The sequence below is a fragment of the Bos indicus x Bos taurus genome, chromosome 7 (genome assembly GCF_003369695.1).
Source record: "Bos indicus x Bos taurus breed Angus x Brahman F1 hybrid chromosome 7, Bos_hybrid_MaternalHap_v2.0, whole genome shotgun sequence".
Classification (NCBI taxonomy): domain Eukaryota; kingdom Metazoa; phylum Chordata; class Mammalia; order Artiodactyla; family Bovidae; genus Bos; species Bos indicus x Bos taurus.
The window spans coordinates 104,944,306-104,961,620 of NC_040082.1; the positions used below are offsets into that span (position 1 = coordinate 104,944,306).

Sequence of the window (17,315 nt, forward strand, 5' to 3'; positions counted from 1 at the left end):
TTACAGTTAGTCTCTCCTTCTCACCCTCTTTTTCCATTTCCTACTCTGTTGATCTTCAAACTGTTGGGGCACCCTGTACCTCAGTCTTCAACCCCTCTTTTGTTTTCACTTCCTTGCTAAATACTGATATGGTGGAAGATACTGCCAGGTCTGCCTTCAAAATACATCCAGACTCTGGCCCATCTCCACAGCCTCCATCCTGGTTCAGTCCCCATCAACCATGTGGCTCCATCTCATACTTCTGGTATGGCTAAATGAACCACAGCTGCCCAATCAGAGCATTCTCCGACCATGGCTGCAGTGATTGGCTCAGGGATGGTCATGTGACCCAATCTGGGCCAATAGGAACTGGCCCAGGACTTTTGCTGTAACTCTTAGCAAAGAGTCTCTCTCTGGTTAAGCTGCTCCAAGGCCCACTGAGGGGAGAGCTCATCCCACAGAGGTCTCAACAGAGACCAATGACCAATGGCATTGTTGGAGACTCTAGATCCAGCTATTACTGATGGCAAATCAATCCACAGGCTTTCAGTTACAGGCTCACAAATTCTCTAGTCTGCCTGAATCAAGGTAAGGTACTTTTCAATTTCAGCCACGACAAGCATCCCGATTGATTGATTCTGATGGGGATCATTGAAGGAGCAGTTTAGAAGCTTCTGTCCCCAACCTTCCGTGACTCTTGGGAAGGGCATCCTGTGGGGCCTGGGGACCTGTGACCGCCAGCACCTCCACCAGGCCCCTCCCCTGCCCCTCAGGAAGCTTACCACGCCTGGAGCACCCCATGCATGGGGGGAGGAACAGGGAGAAAGTTGGGGTGGGGTGGGGTAGGAGAATGGGTCAGTCCAAGGTTGATCAGGTTACCTGGCTCTGTGCGGTTAGTGACCAAGGCTCAGGGGGCAGAAGTCCCCCATTGCCCCATTATTGGGGTATGCACCCCCTCATCTTTGCCACCCACCCCAGGCTGCCTTCCTTGTCATCTCAGGCTCCCACCCCACTTCCCCCAACCAGTCACATGCTCAGCCTCACCCCCCCAACCCCCACCCCAGGCTGATGCTTCATAGCAAGCTCAATCCGGGCCAGACTGAGGGGTGCCAGGGGGGAGTCGGACAGTGGTGGGTGGGGTGAGGGGTCAGATCACGGCCAAAGCTAGTAAGAAGGGGGAGGGGGGCAGTGCTGGGCACCCCCATCCCATGGTTTGCTGGCTCCAAGGGGAAGTGTCTTTCCCAGGCCTCTCTGTGCTTGTCCCAACCCCACCCCCACTCCCCCAATCCCAGGCCCCCTTGAGGGGGAAGGTTCCTTGGGCAAGGGGCTTAATCTCCTTTGAGGCAGCTTCCTCATCTATGGAATAACGGATCACCCTGAGGGGCAACCTAAAGGAATGTCTTCTAGAATACCGAGAAATACTTGGCACAAAGGCTAGCTCAGAGTTAGAGCCTGAAAAATGCTCGTTTTCTTTGCTCATAAAAGTGACATCAATAAAAATAATAACAATAATAATACAATTAACAATTGCTGCCAGCTAGTACATGTCAAGAACTGCTCTAAATTTAATTCATCTAGTGCTAAAAATAATCTTATGAATTAGGGTCCTTGACTGTTCTCATTTTACAGATGAGAAAACTGAGGCTCAAGGAGGCAGCCGGTTGCGGGAGGCGCCCACCCACGGAGTGGCACAGCTGGAATCTGAGATGGGCAAGCGCCTGTCTGGGGGACCCGGGATCTGGGTTAAGAGCAGCACCTAGGGAGAAACAGATTCCGACTCGAATCGCTACTCCTTCCCCACGTGGAACCAGCAAGCCGTCCTTCCCCCTGGTCCGCCTAGGCACCCCTGAAGCCAGTCGGGCCTGGGAGGGGCCCCGCAGGCCTGGGAGGCGGAAGGACGGGCCTTTTACTAGCCGGGCCAGGAGGGGTGCAGGCACCGGGCACCGGGCGCGGGCGGGCGGGCGGCGGAAGCACGTACCCTTCTCAGGATAAATGTCTTCACTAAGGGTAAACCTAGTCCCTTTTCCACCATGGACTAATCACGGGAGTGGGGAGGTGGAGAAAGGAGGGGAGGGAGGAGGGAGGGGAAAGACGAGCGAGCGAGAGAGAGGCGAGGATGGAGGGCGAGTGTGCGTGGCGGGGAGCAGGGTAGGCGCGGAGAGGGGGCGGCGAGTGAGAGGGAGGAGAAACAAGAGAGAGAGAAACGTCAGCTGCAGACGGACAGACAGACAGCCTCCCGCTCCGGGGGGACACCAGGAACACTAAAAGCAGCAGCGTGGGCTGGGCACGAAGCTGAGCGCAGAGGCCCGACGCCCAGGGAGGGCCCTAAGCCCTGGGCTGACTCGGGGGGAAGGGGGCAGCTGGTGGCCGTAGGGTTTAGCTCCCCTCACCCCAGCCTCCTCTTCCACTGCCGGTACTAAGCCTGGGTTAGCGGCCAACCTTCTCGCCCGTGTCTGCACTCTTAGGGCCAATTTTGAAAAGGAGGGTCCCCAGGGAGGGGAACTAGGACCCTAGAGTCCTGCCCCCCAGCCCCAGCTGCTGTGTGCGAACTCAGAGATGGACAGGAGACAGAGGCAAGAGAAGAAAGAGAAAGAGAGAATTTGAGAAATAAGAACTCCCTCTCCGTCCGCCCCCTCCAGGTCGGCGTCCCTCCCGTCTCTGGTGCTGTCACTCCTTAGCCCCCGACAGTACAGAGGTCCCTCCCAGGGTACTTTCAACCATTCTTCCAGAGGTCCCTCCCCCGGAACTGCCAATCATTCGTTGGTCTCGTGACGTCAGAGATCCCGCCCCTGCCATGGATGTCAATCACTGTCTCCGACTCACAAAGTCCCTCCCCTAAAGCTATCAACCACTCTCTGGAACCAAGGAGTCGAGGTCCCCCCCCAACTGCTGTCAATCACTCCTGGTCCCTGCGGACAGAGGTCCCGCTCTACAGATTTCTATTACATCCTGACCCCCTGACGTCATGGGTTTTCCCAGGAGATGTATTCCCTCCTGGCCCACTGATGTCGCTCGTACAAGCTGTAGATCATTCATTGGCCCGGTGACATAATGGAGCTCACGTGCGCCCCGGAGCTGTCAATTCTTCCCGGACTCGTGACGTCACAGAGGTGAGTCCAAGGCGACCGCCTCGCCGGGGCTTGGGGCTGTGCTGCCCCTACGGGAGGTGGGATTTTCTTCGCGCTAACCAGCGGCTCCTTACCCTGGGCCGACTGCGTCTGCACGAATGTCTTGATGAGCAGGTCGGTGGCCTGCGTGTAGAGGGACAGGGCATAGCGCAGGGACTGCAGGTCTGGGCTCTTCTCCAGGAAAGTTTTCTTGAGGCCCACGCCACCTGCATGGAAGTATTGCTGTGGGGAGCAGGGTAGAAAGAGGTCAGGCTCGGACCCTCGACCTGCCCTTCTGGCTGGGCAGCCCCAACGCCCCTCCCCCACTCTGCTGCCCTCTACTGTGATGGGTGGGGTGACAGGGCGGGTCTTCATAACACCCAGGGCCCAGGACTTCCCTGGTGGTCCAGTGGCCAAGACCTTGCGCTCCCAATGCAAGGGGTGTGGTTTTGATCCCTGGTCAGGGAACTAGATCCTACGTGGGGCAACTAAGAGTTCACTGCTGTAACTAAAGATCCCACATGCTGCCCTGAAGATCTAAGACCCTGCGAGCCGCAAGTAAGACCCAACACACCCAAATAAGTAAATATATAAAAATAAATATTCAAACAAGCAAACAAAAAACCCAGGTCCTGCTACTCCCACCCTTACCCCTGCCCCAAACCCACAGGTGGGCTACCAGCACCCTCAGAATAACACCCATGTCTTGCACCCCCTCCCTGGCCCTTTGCAGCTCTAACCTGCAATCTCCTAACCTTTCCCAAAGTCTTCCCTCGCCTCATGGCGTTTTCACTTTCTATGTTTGCTGGTGAGAAGGTCCTCCCAGTCCCCACCCCTAATTTTCCATTTTGCCATGGCTGGCTCCCTGTCTTTCTTTGATTAAGTTTTCAAAGGGTTTTCCTTAACCACCGCTCCTTAATATGTTGCCAACCATATTTCGCTGTAATTCTCCATTTCAACAAAACATTTCCTTCTACAAGAGTAGTCTTCACACTTTTTATTTCATGGAAACCACAGCTCCCTTTCACGGCTCCATGTTATCGCAAGGGCTGGTTCCCTGCCTAAGAATGCTCTATTTGTTTTGCCTTGTGAATTTCTATTCCTCAAACTCCACCTCCCATATGCTGTCTTCCGGAAAGCCCTCCCTGGGCTCTCCCATCCTTTCCAGTACCCTGTCCTGACCCCACAGAGCTGGGGATGTCCACAGGGGTCTGCCCTCAGCCAGCCTTGAACTGACAAAGAAGGGTGATCAGGGAGTGTTTATAAATGGAATGGATTAAGGTGGGTTTCAGCCTAGATTCATGTCCACACTAGCCACATCCTCTGCTTGCCCCCCCTGGGATGGGCAGGGGAGGCCTCTCACCTTGATAGTGTCCAGGGCCAGCTCAACAACTGCACACTGCTTCGGGGTCAAGCTCTTGGCTTCTTCTCGTACCATGTGGTCCTGGATGGATGGAGAGAGGGGCCAGGTGGGCAGTGCAAACTCTTCCCTGGAGATCTGCCTATCTATGGGTCTCATCTTCGCTAAACTCCAAGGAGTTGGACAAGTGGGTCTTTCTTTTCGTCATTGTGCTCTCAGTGCCTAGCATGTGGCTGACACTCGACATGTGCTCAATAAACATTTGCTGAATAATTATTTTCCTCTTGATCAAGCTGTATCTGAAGCTGAACCTTACAATACACTGAGCAAATAAATTATGCTTAAGCCAGTCTGAATAGGGTTTCTGTCCTTTGAGCCTGCAAAGCACGCCACTATTCTCAGACCTCTTCCCCAGGAAGCCCCCAACCCCTGGCCTCACCTTGAGTTTAGATAGCTGACCCAGCTCCTTGGCTGCATTGAAGATCATCTGGGTTCCCTGTGGGTAATAACCGACATAACCCCGGTGAGGGTGAGGCCCTCCTGCCCAGTGCCCAAGCCCTCATTGACACCCTAGCCCTGGACGCCATCTTGGTTCTTGTCCAAAGGCTCTGGACAACCTTGTCCCCAGGTTGCACCCTGGGGACAGACGTTTGGATCCCCCAGAAAGTGCTGAGGAGGAGATGGTGACCTTGTCCCCAGGAATCTCAGTCCTGTGAGGGGCACTACCCATCCTCCCACCTCCACCATGGCCCCAGGTTTATGGCACAGAGAAGAAAACAGGGCAGTGGGAGGGGGAAGCCCAACTTGATGTTTATGGGTATGAGTGGGACTTGCCAGCCCCGGGCCACGGAGCCTTGAAAAAACCACGGGATGGACTGTGGTGAAACCTACCACCCACCATGGGCCCAACTCCCTCTGTGGGAAAACTTCCCCAGTAATCTGAGGGGGTGGGTAGGGGACTGTTAACCTGAACTTTTAAAGAAAGAATCCTCCCCCTTAACACCCACCTCTGGACCCATCTCCCATTCCTCCCCAAAACAGACATCAGCAAGATGACATCCTGGTTATGGCTCCGATGGGCCAGGTGGGCCTGGGTTCAAATCCCAGCTCTGCTGTGTGGTCCTGGGCAAGTCACTGAACCTCTCTGAGCCTCAGTTTTCCCATCTCCGATGGAGGAAATCCTATTCCATTTGTGGCTTAGCTGGGACTAAACATGTCTTTGTTCAGTGTTCACAGTTATTACTACTCGGTATCAAGGTCATGGGCAGCGCTAGGGGAGACGGGGCCCTGGCCTGGAAGCTATATATCCTGCCCCTCAGCCCCCATCATGATGCTGAGTGAACTGAGACATGTCTCAAGCCCTCTCTGGGCCTCAGTTTCCTCCCCTGGCCGCTAGGGGCACCTACACTAGCTTAGGGGATGGTGGGGGTGGGGCTGAGTACCATTGAGGTTACGAGCCCTGAATTACTGGTCCTGGGGTGGCCTGGGAGACCTGGGCAAGGCTAAGCAGGGAGGAGGGCCATTTTCAGCTGGAATATTTGGAATCACACTGATGCTTTTCCAAGCTGGCCAGTGGGGTCCGGTCACCCTGCCACTAGTGGTATTAGCATTATCATCCTGGCTGTAGCTACTCTTCTTAGTCCTTGTCTGTGGTCCCCGAGGCTGTCACAAGGCACAGTTACTCCCGAGCCCAGCCTGGGCCTCGGTTTCCCCTGCCACACCCTCCTCCCCACTTGCCACCCGCCCCTGCCACCCCTCACGAGCAAGCCAGACAGACAGAGGAAGAAGAGACCGACAGACAGGGTCACAGTACACCCCCAGACGGCACGGATCACAGAAGTGGAAAGAGGCGTGGGTGGGGTGCGGGGGAAGGGGTGAGGGTGGGAGCCAGACAGACAGTGAGAGGCCGGTCTTACATCTGAGTGGCTTGGCAATTTCACCCTGCCCTGTGGAGAGAATCAGGTGAGGGTCAGAGTTTGGGTTGCTGCTGAGAAGATATTCAGTGGGGCTTTCCTGTCCCCCTCAACACACAGCCCACAAGCTCCCTCCCAGGTTCTGGGTCCAATGCTGGACCCCCTCCCCAGCTAGGCACCTCCCTTCCCCTGGTGGGGATTCGGGGTCAGACTCTGAACTGCCAGGAGACTAGAGTCAGCCCATCACCTGGGACAGGTATCCAATCCCACAGTCAGCCTGCCCCAAGACTGGGTGCCTTGGGGAGGCGGGGAAGAGAGAGACAGAGCTTGCGGTCTCTCCTTCCTCAACTCCCAAGACCTCACCCCAGCAGGCCTGACTCTAAAGAGACATACTAACACAAGTATCACAAGTTCACACAATACACAGACACACACCCAGGCATATCCACGGGTATGCAGAACGTTTATGCACACACACACCTGGATCGACATACAAAGACACACACACATGCAAAAGAACTCAGGAGCTAAAATACATGTACTACTAAACACCTGCCACATGTACACAATCACACAAATAAACCCACACTCTCCACCCTGACAGGGATGCACATACATGCACAGAGTGCCTGAACATACTGAACACATATGCCCTCCAAAGGGCTGGATGGGTGAGTTGGAAGCCCTACAACCTCTGTTCATGAAGTGGAGACACACCTTGCGTGCACAGAGGCACGATAGCTCCTATATGAGTGCACAGCAAGGGTAACTGTTCATGTATTACCACAGCTCCCATCTCCTTACAACAAACATCCATTAAAATGAACAAAACATGTCTCAGTTCAGGGCAGTCCAGTGTCTGGGCCCTTCTAAAGGCAAAAGAATTTCAGCTGAGCCCAGGACTGGGATTAGCCCTTTGGGCACTGTTGTGAGAGGACAGGGGCTGTGTGTGCACAAACACACATGCTCCAAGCTATGTCCCTGGGGATCCACTTTGTTTCTGATTCCTGGTTTTGTGGGACTCGGTTAGGGCACCCACCTCCTACCCATGAAACCCCCAGCTGACCTCCCTGCCCATGCAAGTGGACACACACACATACACACACACCCACACAGCAGAGTTTGGGGCCTCAGCACAGGCGAGGCCCTCATTACCTTTTCTAATCCCTTGCCATGTTTTCTCAAGAGGGTGCCCTGCAGAGACAATGTCACAGGGTGATCAACCTAGCAAGCTGTGTGGGGTGGGAACCCAGGGTGAGAAAACACACTCATGGGGATAGGAAGTAGAGGGCATCTTCACTGCACAGTGGGCTGGAGACAGTTGCTGGGGGGAATAATGTGTGTGCCTTAATGACTGACTTAAAAGGTGTGAGAGCCAGAGAGGCAGGAAAGAGAGAGAGAAGGAGAAATAGAAATTCAGAGCCAGAGAAAGAGAAGTCACTGCCAAAATATAATCCATTTATATTTACTGTATATATGAGGCTGTTGGTTTTTGAGTCAACAGGAAAGTAAATGGGCTCCATGTTCAGACAGACCTGAATTTGAATCCTGGCATATATTTACTATGTGGTTTTGACCAGGTGACTCTTCCTCTCTGAGCCTCAACTTTCCTCATCTGTAAAATGGAAATAATAATATCTATCTCACTCAAACGCGTGTCATGAAGGCGAGCTGAAACAATAGCCGTGAGGTCTGGAATACAGGAAATCCTCAGCAAATGTATATTCCCTTAGCTCTCTACCCACAGACGCACTGTCTGTAGGTGAATAGGTTGCCACCGCGTGGTTACAGTCAGACTGCAGCCACAAGAAGTGAGATGAGCCCGAGCAAGTTTTCGACAAAACTTGAATTTTATAACAGCCTTGTCTTGCCCAAAAAGAGGACTCCAGAGTGGTTCTAACTGATCTCTGCCCTTTTGTGTGTCTACACCCAACCACCACCACCAATAATATTAGCTCTAACTTAGCGAGCACTGCCTTAGTCAGTCACTGAGCACTTGAACACATCATCCTACTTGGTTCTGAAAACAACACTCAGAGAGCTGCTACAATTAACCTCTTTTTTTCCCCCCCAGACAAGGAAATGGAGTTTGGGAGGTGAAGTGACTTCCCAAGGTCACAGAGAAAACGGCTGGGCTGAGATTTGATGCCAAGTCTGCCTGACACCAAGGAGTCACAACATTGTCCCCACCTGGGTGCCTGTCTGGGATTCCTGTGTGTTAGCATGTGTGGTGGGAGTCGGGTGGGCAGGGGTGATGGGCGGTCTGCCTGATCCGATAGCTTTGGGAACCGGGGTGGTGAAGGTGTAGTTCGTACGGTTACTAACAGTTCAGAGTGGAAAAGGGAGGTCAGAGAAGTTCCATTGACTTTGAACATCCTTTAAGCTTCAGGGAGAGACCCAGATATCCTGGTGGCGTCTCAGCATGGCAGTAAGGGTGAATTCTAACTAAATCACGTCAGCAGAGTGAAGGTGGTGGACCCGGGTTTCGGGTTTCGGAAGGCGGAAGGCCCCTCCTCCGTACTTCTAATTGGGCGGGGTGGGGCGTGGCCTCCCTCCCTCCCGGCCCCGCCCCTCCCCATGCCCCGCCCCAGACAGACACAGGCACATCTAGGCGGAAGGTGGGACAGTGGGTGGGGGGCCAGTAGGTGAGGAGGGGGCGCTGGGCGGGGGCGGGGGGGAGGGTGCAGCCACGCGGTGGGCCGAGTCCAGACACAGAGCGGACGGACAGACAGACGGACAGAGGGGCCTCTACTTACGATCATCTGTCAGCCGTGATGGGGGCGGGGCGGTGGGGGAGGGGGGAATAAGTCACCATGAGTCTCCCGGAAAAGCCAGGGAGGGGGCGGAGACGGCACCAAAGGGCGGACCCCGTGTCCCAGCCCAGCCCAGTCCAGGGGAGGAGCGGGCCGGCGGACAGCTGGAGGTCTCCAGCATCCCCCACCATCCCTGCCTCTCGGTTGCCCCCGCCGCCCCTCCCACGCCTCCCTCATCCACCCAGAAACTTCCTCCCACTCTATGCTGTGCCTTTAACTACATGCCCTCACTGTCCTTAGGCCCCGACACCTCCCCAGGGAAGCCACATCCAGCCACACCCCTCTGAAGATGACACAATCCCTCACCCCTACCCAGCAGCCTGACTCTGCAGATCATTATCCCTGGGCTGTGACCAGAAGAGTCCCAGGGGCACGGTCCTGGTCTCCAGATGACCACGGACTTCTGCTTGACATCTGTTAACTTCCGAGCTCTCTATAACCTCTGGTTGACCTCCTGGAACTCTGTTTTATTGGCCTCTGAGCTTTGAAACCTGGGTATCTCCTTTACTTGCCTCTTGATTGACCTCCACAGCCCCCTGATGAACCCACTGACCTCTATAACCTCTGTGACCCATGGATGGCCTTGATGCCCAAGCTGATCTATTTTCTGGGTAATCTCTGACCTTTAAATAATCACTTGTTCCTCCTATGACCCCTATATCCCCTAGATGTCTCTTTACTTGACCTCTTTGACCCTTAAATAACTGACCCGAGTGACCTTTTGACCCTTTTATGACTTTTCACCCATGTGTGACCTCTCAAATGGCCCTTGTGCCTGGATGACCTCTAAGCCCCAGTGCCTTTGACATCAAGCTCTCTGGGCTCTCACAGAGGAGTGGCCCAGGTGTTCCCTCTGGGCCCCTGCAGGCCTCACCGTCTGGTCAGTGAGGGGTGGCAGGACGATGGTCTTCTCCATGGTGTTCATGACCAGCTTCCATAACTCCTTCAGCACCCGCTTCAGCACCGTCTTCTCACAGATTTTGGCAAAGAGAGTCAGGCTGGGGGCAAGGGATAGGTCTGAGAAAGGGCCCAGATGGTCCCAACCTGAGGAACCCCTTCCCCTCACTACATGGGCAAGGTGGGAAGGCATGCCATGGACATGCAAGAGGGTCCAGAGCCTGTACACAGACCCCAGGTGGTCTGATGGGGCTACAGTGTGTGACGCACAGGGGGAAGAGTGAACGGCAGCTGGAGAGATCAGCAGGAGCGGGACTCGGAAGGAGCCTCAAAATCTAGGAGGAAGGCCTGGGCCTTAGCATGAGGGCAATGGGGGAGCTGTGGAGTGTTCAAGAGAGAGAGCCAGATTTTTCTATTTGAACGAATAGAGTGGGGGATGAACTAGAATAGGAAGGTTGGAGACGGGCTATGCGGGGGCTGGGGCCATGCTCAGGAGAAGAAGGGAATGCTAGGGAAGGGGACAACCTTGAGAGGGAAAACGACAGAGTTCATAACTGGCTATATGGGGTTGACAGAGGGTAATCTGTCATGATCCTTCCAACAACTTAGCCACCCTCCACCAAATCATCCTTCCCCCAACCCTAATGCTTCCTCTATCATTTTTTGAAAAAAATGAAGTGAAAGTGAACTGACTCAATAGACGTGAATTTGTGCAAACTCTGGGAAATGGTAAAGGACAGGGAGGCCTGGCATGCTGCAGTCCATGAGGTCGCGAAGAGTTGGACATGACTTAGTGACTGAACAACAGCAACCATCACTTTTCCCTACCTCCTTTCTTTCCTTTCTTCCATCCTCCCACCCATACATCCATATACCTATCCTCCAAACAGTTATTCATCCATCCAAATATTTACCCAACTCTCCATCCATTTATCCATCTGTCCATCCATCCTTTTATCCATATACTCTCCATATAGCTTTCTAAGCATTTTTCTTTTAATCCACTCATCCATCCACCCATCCATCCCTCATGGCTTTCACCATCCATTCATTCATACAAATATTGACCCACTGATCCTTCCAATCATTATCCCACCCATCTTTTCATCTCTTCATGCCTCTGCTCACCCGCCCATCCAAACCATTCAACCACCACCCAGAAAGCATACCCTGACTATCCTCTCCAGGCCAGCCCCAAGGTTACTGAGGCCCCACCCGAGGAGCCCTCCCTTGTGGACCCTGGCCACCCAGCCTGGCTCACTTGCTATCCAGCAGGTCCATGATGGGTTGTAGCACATTGTCAGCGTCCTGGGCCACGCTGCTGCAGGCACTGGCTGGCACATTGCCTGTGCCTTTCACCTGGCTGAGGATGTCACCCATCTGCTTGACACAGTCTTCAATGTGTGGCTGGAAGCTGGGGACACAGAGAGGAGGACCTCAGATTAGACTTCCTGGCCTCTGGAAGAAGGGCAGGATGAGGCTGATCTGTGGATCTTTTATCACCAGCATCAGAGAGCCATGGCATATAACAGGAGTGGGGTTTAATAGCAGAATTGGGCATCAGGCTAAGATATTTACTTGGGTTGTCTATTTCATCACATGGTACACATCAGGTACTACTGTTAATCATCTTTACCATCTGAGCTTCCCTGGTGGCTCAGACAGTAAAGAATCTGCTCGCAACTCAGGAGACCTGAGTTCAATCCCTTGGTCAGGAAGAGCCCCTAGTGAAGGGAATGGCAACCCACTCCAGTATTCCTGCCTGGAGAATTCCGTGGACAGAGGAGCCTGGCGGGCTACAGTCCATGGGGTCACAAAGAGTCGAACACGACTGAGTGATCAACACTTTCACATTGTTATCATCATCCCCACTTTATAGATGGTTAAACTAACATTCAGAGAAGTTAAACAACTCACCCAAGGCCACACAGTAGTAAGCAGGGAATCTAGGCTTGAACTCAGCTTTGTATAGCTCCTAAGGGCCTGAGGTCTTCGCCACTACATCTGCTGAGTCTCCAGATGCCCCAGGCTGGGGACTGTCCCCTCCCTTCTGCTCCCAGCTCTGGAGATGCCCCCACCTGGTAGCAAACACCCGGCTGAGCTCATCCAAGACGTTGTTGAGTTTCACCTGTAGCTCCTTCAAGATGTCACTAGCCTCGGCATCCAGCTGAGGAGCGAGAAGGAACATCAGGTCAGGCTCATAGGGCATCCGCATGGATGGGGCATTTTCCCATCCAATTCAGGGGAAAGGAGCTGGAGAGGAAACTGAGGCTCAGACAGTTAAGCTGCTTGCTTGGGTCTGATGAAGTCGCTGAGCTGGAATTCATCAGGTACGAGTTCTGGGGCCTGTGGGGACATGGGGATGATAGTGACCCTGCCCAGACCCTGGCTCACCTCCTTCCCTCCCATGGCTTCGAACATCTTCTCCAGCTGAACTCTCAGCTGCTGAGTGTTGTTCATGAGGATGCAGGGCTGCAGATGGGAAAAGAGGAGGGAGTCAGGGCTCAGGACCTCTCCCCAGGGCCTCCCCCCAGGGCCTCCCTGACCCTCCCACTGCCAGGGACCTCAGATGGTTACAGGGTCTGTGTCTGGAGGAAGCTGGGGTCCCATAAGGTCATCTGAGCATGAAAGACAGCATTTGGGATCAGGTCCCTGGGAGTCCTGGGGGGATCTCTAGAGATCAAGAGGGGGAAGGAGAACTTCCCCTCTGGGTAGGCTGGACCTGGTGAGTCCAGAAGGGCTGGACCTCTGGGAGTAGCAGAAAGGGGCGTTTCTGTCACACACCAGTATTCTACATGGGCTCAAAACTTTGTAAGCTCACATACATACTCCCTGAGGACTTCATTCACAACAACCAGACGATGACACATTGAAGACATGTCCCCTCACCTGTAGATCCCCCTGGACTCATACAGCCAGACACAGAGACACACACACACAGTTGGACATACATGCAGACACAGGTATCAGAGCCCAGGGAAGGATGCTCTGGGGGTACAAAATGGGCTTGGGGGAAAGAGGACAGGGACCCCCGCAGGTCACCACTTTCTCCTTCTCCTTGGAGCAGTAGGAAGCGAAGTCCTTGGAGATGATGTCTGCATACTGGAGGAGCACATTACTGATGGTCTGGAGGGGACACAGAGGGTGGGTGAGACAAGGGGCTGGGCTTGGTGGGCCCAGCAAGAACCGTTAGTGAGATCAGGGATGAACCTGAACCCCTACCAGCACCTACGATGGACCACCGGGCTGGGCAAGTTCTCCACCCAGAATGTCCATCATGACGAAGGGGAGACACCACCAATGAAGATGATCGTTTCACACAGACATAGCTCCTCTTCAGAGCAACCCAGCAGTCATATTAACCTAACCCCAAGCATAAGCATAACTCAGTCCCAAATTGAATCCCAATTCCTATCTACAATCCTCAACTTTACCCCAGGTTAAAGTCAATCCAGCTGAACTTCAACCCCAGGTCAATGGCCCCAACCTTCAAACTCACCTCAATACCTGCTCACATTCTATATAAATCCCAATACTCACTCCAAACTCAATGTCTGATTGAGTCCTAGTCCTAATAGTAACCCAAAAACTAACCCAAATCTCAATCTCACCCCTAACCCTGACCCCAGGTCCAAATTCAACTCCAACTTTAACTATGACCCTGACCTTAACCCCAACCTCAAACTCTCAACCCAAACCCTGATCCCAACTTCAACTCCAATCTCAATGACCTCAACCCTAACCTCAACCCAACCTCCAACCTCGAATCCCAACCCCAAACTCCAACCACGACTCCAATGTCTATGGCATGACCAATCCCAACACTGGCATCAACCCCTACCTTAACACCAGTGATATCAACAACCCCAACCTTGACCTCAATCCCACCTCAACACCAACCCCGACTTTGACCCTATTCCATCCCCCACCTGGACCCCATCCACACCCCCAAACCTTGGCAAAGCGCCTCATGTAGTGCCCCACAATCTGAGGGTCAGGACACTCGAGTTTCTTGATGATCTCAAAGCTCTGATTGAGCTGGGAGAAGACATCCACCACAGAGCAGGAGAACAGGGCATGCTCTGAAGTCTGCTGGAACTGCATTGGAATGGAGGATGGAGAGAGGAGAGAGGTCAGAGCCAGATAGTCCCCACAGTCCAACCCTCCTGCTTTACAGGGAGAACCAGAATGCCCTGGGATGACAGTGAGATGGATAGTGGGCAAGGTGAACTCAGAGCCAAGCCTCAGAGGTGGATGCAGGGGGATGGGTCAGGCTTGATAAACTCTCATTCATTTGATAGAGGAACAAAAGACCCATCAACACTGTGAACAAGACAAAGATGGACATGTTTTCCAGAGACTGGTCTCATCCCAAGGGCAGTTTTGACCCCAGATTGGATCTCAATGGACCCCAGAAGTAGTGAGGCCACTGCGGGCAGACTGGAAGCTTGGTGGTGGATCAGTTTTCTTACCCCATCCTTCTTGTCTCTCTCCAGGGCTCCATGCAAGAAATCTCGGGACACTTCCTCATTCTCGTCCAGCCACTGGATGACAAAGGGCTCAAACCACCTGGAATGGACAGCCAAGATGGGGCCCTACCATCTCTTGTCTCCCTAATCCTCTGCCCAGACTCACCTATGGCCTGGGTGGCCACTCCCCAGCTCCCCTCCTACCTCACCCTTGAAATGGACTGAATGACCATTGTCGGAGCAAGGCCCAGACATGTGGGATCCTGGTGGATAAACTGCCTTTGGGCAAGTGGGTTTATTCTCTGAGATCCTGATATAGCACACAGTAGGTCCTGGTAAACGGTGACCATCCCACTTTCCAACAGAGCCCAAGAGTCAGACGTCCCGAGTTCAAATCCTGGCTCTGTCACTAATTGGACATCATCTTGGGCAAATCCTTCAGTATTTTATCCTCTATTTTTCAATCCACAAAGTAGAAATGACAATACTCCTATCTCATAGAATTGGCAAAAGGATTAAAGGAGAAAGAACAAGTGGGACTGCTCAGCATGGTTCCTGGATCTTCTGATCATTAACTATCTGGCTAGAGAAGTCCATAGTTCAAAAGCTGAGAATGGAGAACACTGGGATTGTACCTCACTTGTGCCCCCCTGATGCCCAGGAAGCTCTGAGGAGGTCAACTCTCCTGCCCGGGACCTCAGTCTAGCTGTCTGACGCCCAGGGAACTCTGAGGACGTCAACTCTCCCGCCCGGGACCTCAGTCTAGCTGTCTGACGCCCAGGGAACTCTGAGGACGTCAACTCTCCCATATGGGACTTCAGTCTAGCTGTCAGCACTACAGTTCTGGCTTGGGCTCAGGACAGGGGACTTACGCAGGATACTCAGGCACTCGGTCCTTAAAGGCAGGCAGCTCAGCCACATACTCATTGTACAGCCATTTGACCTTGAAGTGGAGGTTCATGTAGTCGGCACTCTTGCACAGGCGATGCTTATCATGCTCTGGTGGGGAAAGCAAGGGGGCAACTTAGCCGGAGGTGTCTACCTCTCTCTGCTTTGGCAGTGCCCACTCTGGCCATCACTGAGGTCTGACCTCCAATATGAGGGACCAGGGGAACTCACAACCTTAGTAGGGACACTGAGGCAAAGCTAACCGCTGTTTCCAGGCTGGGAGATGTAGGGGTTGGGGTCACTCACCCTCCATTGCATACTTCATATCCTGGGCAAACAGATTCCACATCACTTCAGCGCTGATTTTACCCACGTTCAACTCCTGGGGAAACCTAGTGAAGGTCATAAAGTATGAAACCTTGGCGGACAGAAGCAGATCGGCTGCTTTGGCCTTCCCAGTCCTAGAGGGTAGTGTGGGACAGGCAAGGGGTCTGGATTCAAGTTCATTCATAGCCACTGACTTGCTAAGTGACTCTGCACTGAGGTCTGCTTCTCTCTGAGCCTCCACCTACCCATCCCTCCATTCATTCGTTACCCCACTCATCCATCTGTCTACCCATCCATTCACCCACCCATCTGTCTAGTCACCCATCCTCCCATCTCACCACCCATCTATTCCTGCATCCATTCCTTTACTCACCCAACCATCTGTCCACCAATCTATTCATCCATCCACCTATTAATCCATCTGTTTATCCATCCAGCCATCTGTCTGTCCATCCATCTATTCATTCACCCATCCATTCATCCACCTGTGTATATATCCATCTATTCATCTATCCATCTCCATTCACCTGTCCATATATCCCTTCATCTGTCCACCCTTTGGTCCATTCATCCAAAATCCCTGATCTTAACTTAATATTAAGTGCCAAGAGATGCTGGCACTCCAGAGTCAGGAGCCCTTCTAGCATTCACTTCAGGGAGCAAGAAAACACAATAGCTCACTCAGTTAACACAGATGAAAATTCTACAGACATGTAAAGCCACAAACCAAAACTGTGCGCACATTCATACATAATTACCCAATTCACATCACATATTAAAGTACACAACTGTACACAAATAACAATTAAACCCACAGACCGCAACGATACAGAAAATTACATTCACACATGTAAGAGATAATGCAATGTACATGCAAAAGATTTAGCAGAGTATCTAACACACAGGGAATACTCGAGCAACACTATTGTTATTTATGAACCTACAGACACATAAAATTATACATATATAGGTACACACTGTTACACACATCAACGCATAGAAAATACATGTCTGACTAGACCAGTGGTTGTGTATATACGCACAATTCCATTTGCAAATTATGCTGTATTTCATCCATGCACAACCACATGCACAGCTGCCCCCATATACACATTTCGTATATAATTAGATAGGGTTGCCTTTACACACAAGACACAAAATTGTGACACACATTCATGACGACCTCCAGATAATTAATTACACAGACACAGAACTCACTGGTTGAGGCAGGGAGTGTACGAATTTTTGTCTTCCTCAATGATGGACACTATGAGAGTGATCAGCTTGGACCAGAAGTCGAGGTTCTTGATGCTGGGGCCTTGTTCCTCTGGGGGAACTTCCCCCTTCTTGGCCTGGAAAGAACAGTGGGGATGTTGGTCACAAAGGGTTCAGGGGTAGGGAGCTCAGACAGTTCATTATTGAGGGGCAGGAGGTTAGGGAGGAAGGGCCCAACTAACATGTGTATGATTCAGGTGGGAGGTCTTCTTGAAAAAGGAATTAAACTCATGTAAACTGGCCTCAATGGACATGAGTTTGAGCAAACTCTGGAAGACAGTGGAGGA

General features: G+C 52.6%; 1 protein-coding gene across 11 annotated transcripts in view; it reads right to left on the bottom strand.

Moving 5' to 3' along the window:
- The window catches only part of UNC13A (unc-13 homolog A), a 69,501-nt gene that overhangs the window by 8,233 nt on the left and 43,953 nt on the right, over positions 1-17,315 (bottom strand). For 4 of the 11 annotated variants that reach the window (XM_027548211.1, XM_027548212.1, XM_027548210.1 and 1 more), the window contains 17 exons: positions 16,972-17,105; positions 15,733-15,818; positions 15,411-15,537; positions 14,542-14,638; positions 14,024-14,167; positions 13,112-13,195; positions 12,464-12,541; positions 12,148-12,236; positions 11,331-11,483; positions 10,047-10,170; positions 9,116-9,121; positions 7,515-7,553; positions 6,363-6,392; positions 4,886-4,942; positions 4,450-4,530; positions 3,182-3,329; positions 1,958-2,014 (listed from right to left, as the gene is read on the bottom strand). In XM_027548211.1, coding sequence (XP_027404012.1) covers positions 1,958-2,014; positions 3,182-3,329; positions 4,450-4,530; positions 4,886-4,942; positions 6,363-6,392; positions 7,515-7,553; positions 9,116-9,121; positions 10,047-10,170; positions 11,331-11,483; positions 12,148-12,236; positions 12,464-12,541; positions 13,112-13,195; positions 14,024-14,167; positions 14,542-14,638; positions 15,411-15,537; positions 15,733-15,818; positions 16,972-17,105 — 1,534 coding nt within the window. The remainder of the gene's footprint in view (positions 1-1,957; positions 2,015-3,181; positions 3,330-4,449; positions 4,531-4,885; positions 4,943-6,362; positions 6,393-7,514; positions 7,554-9,115; positions 9,122-10,046; positions 10,171-11,330; positions 11,484-12,147; positions 12,237-12,463; positions 12,542-13,111; positions 13,196-14,023; positions 14,168-14,541; positions 14,639-15,410; positions 15,538-15,732; positions 15,819-16,971; positions 17,106-17,315) is intronic. The other 7 variants (XM_027548218.1, XM_027548215.1, XM_027548217.1 and 4 more) reach the window with 5 other exon arrangements.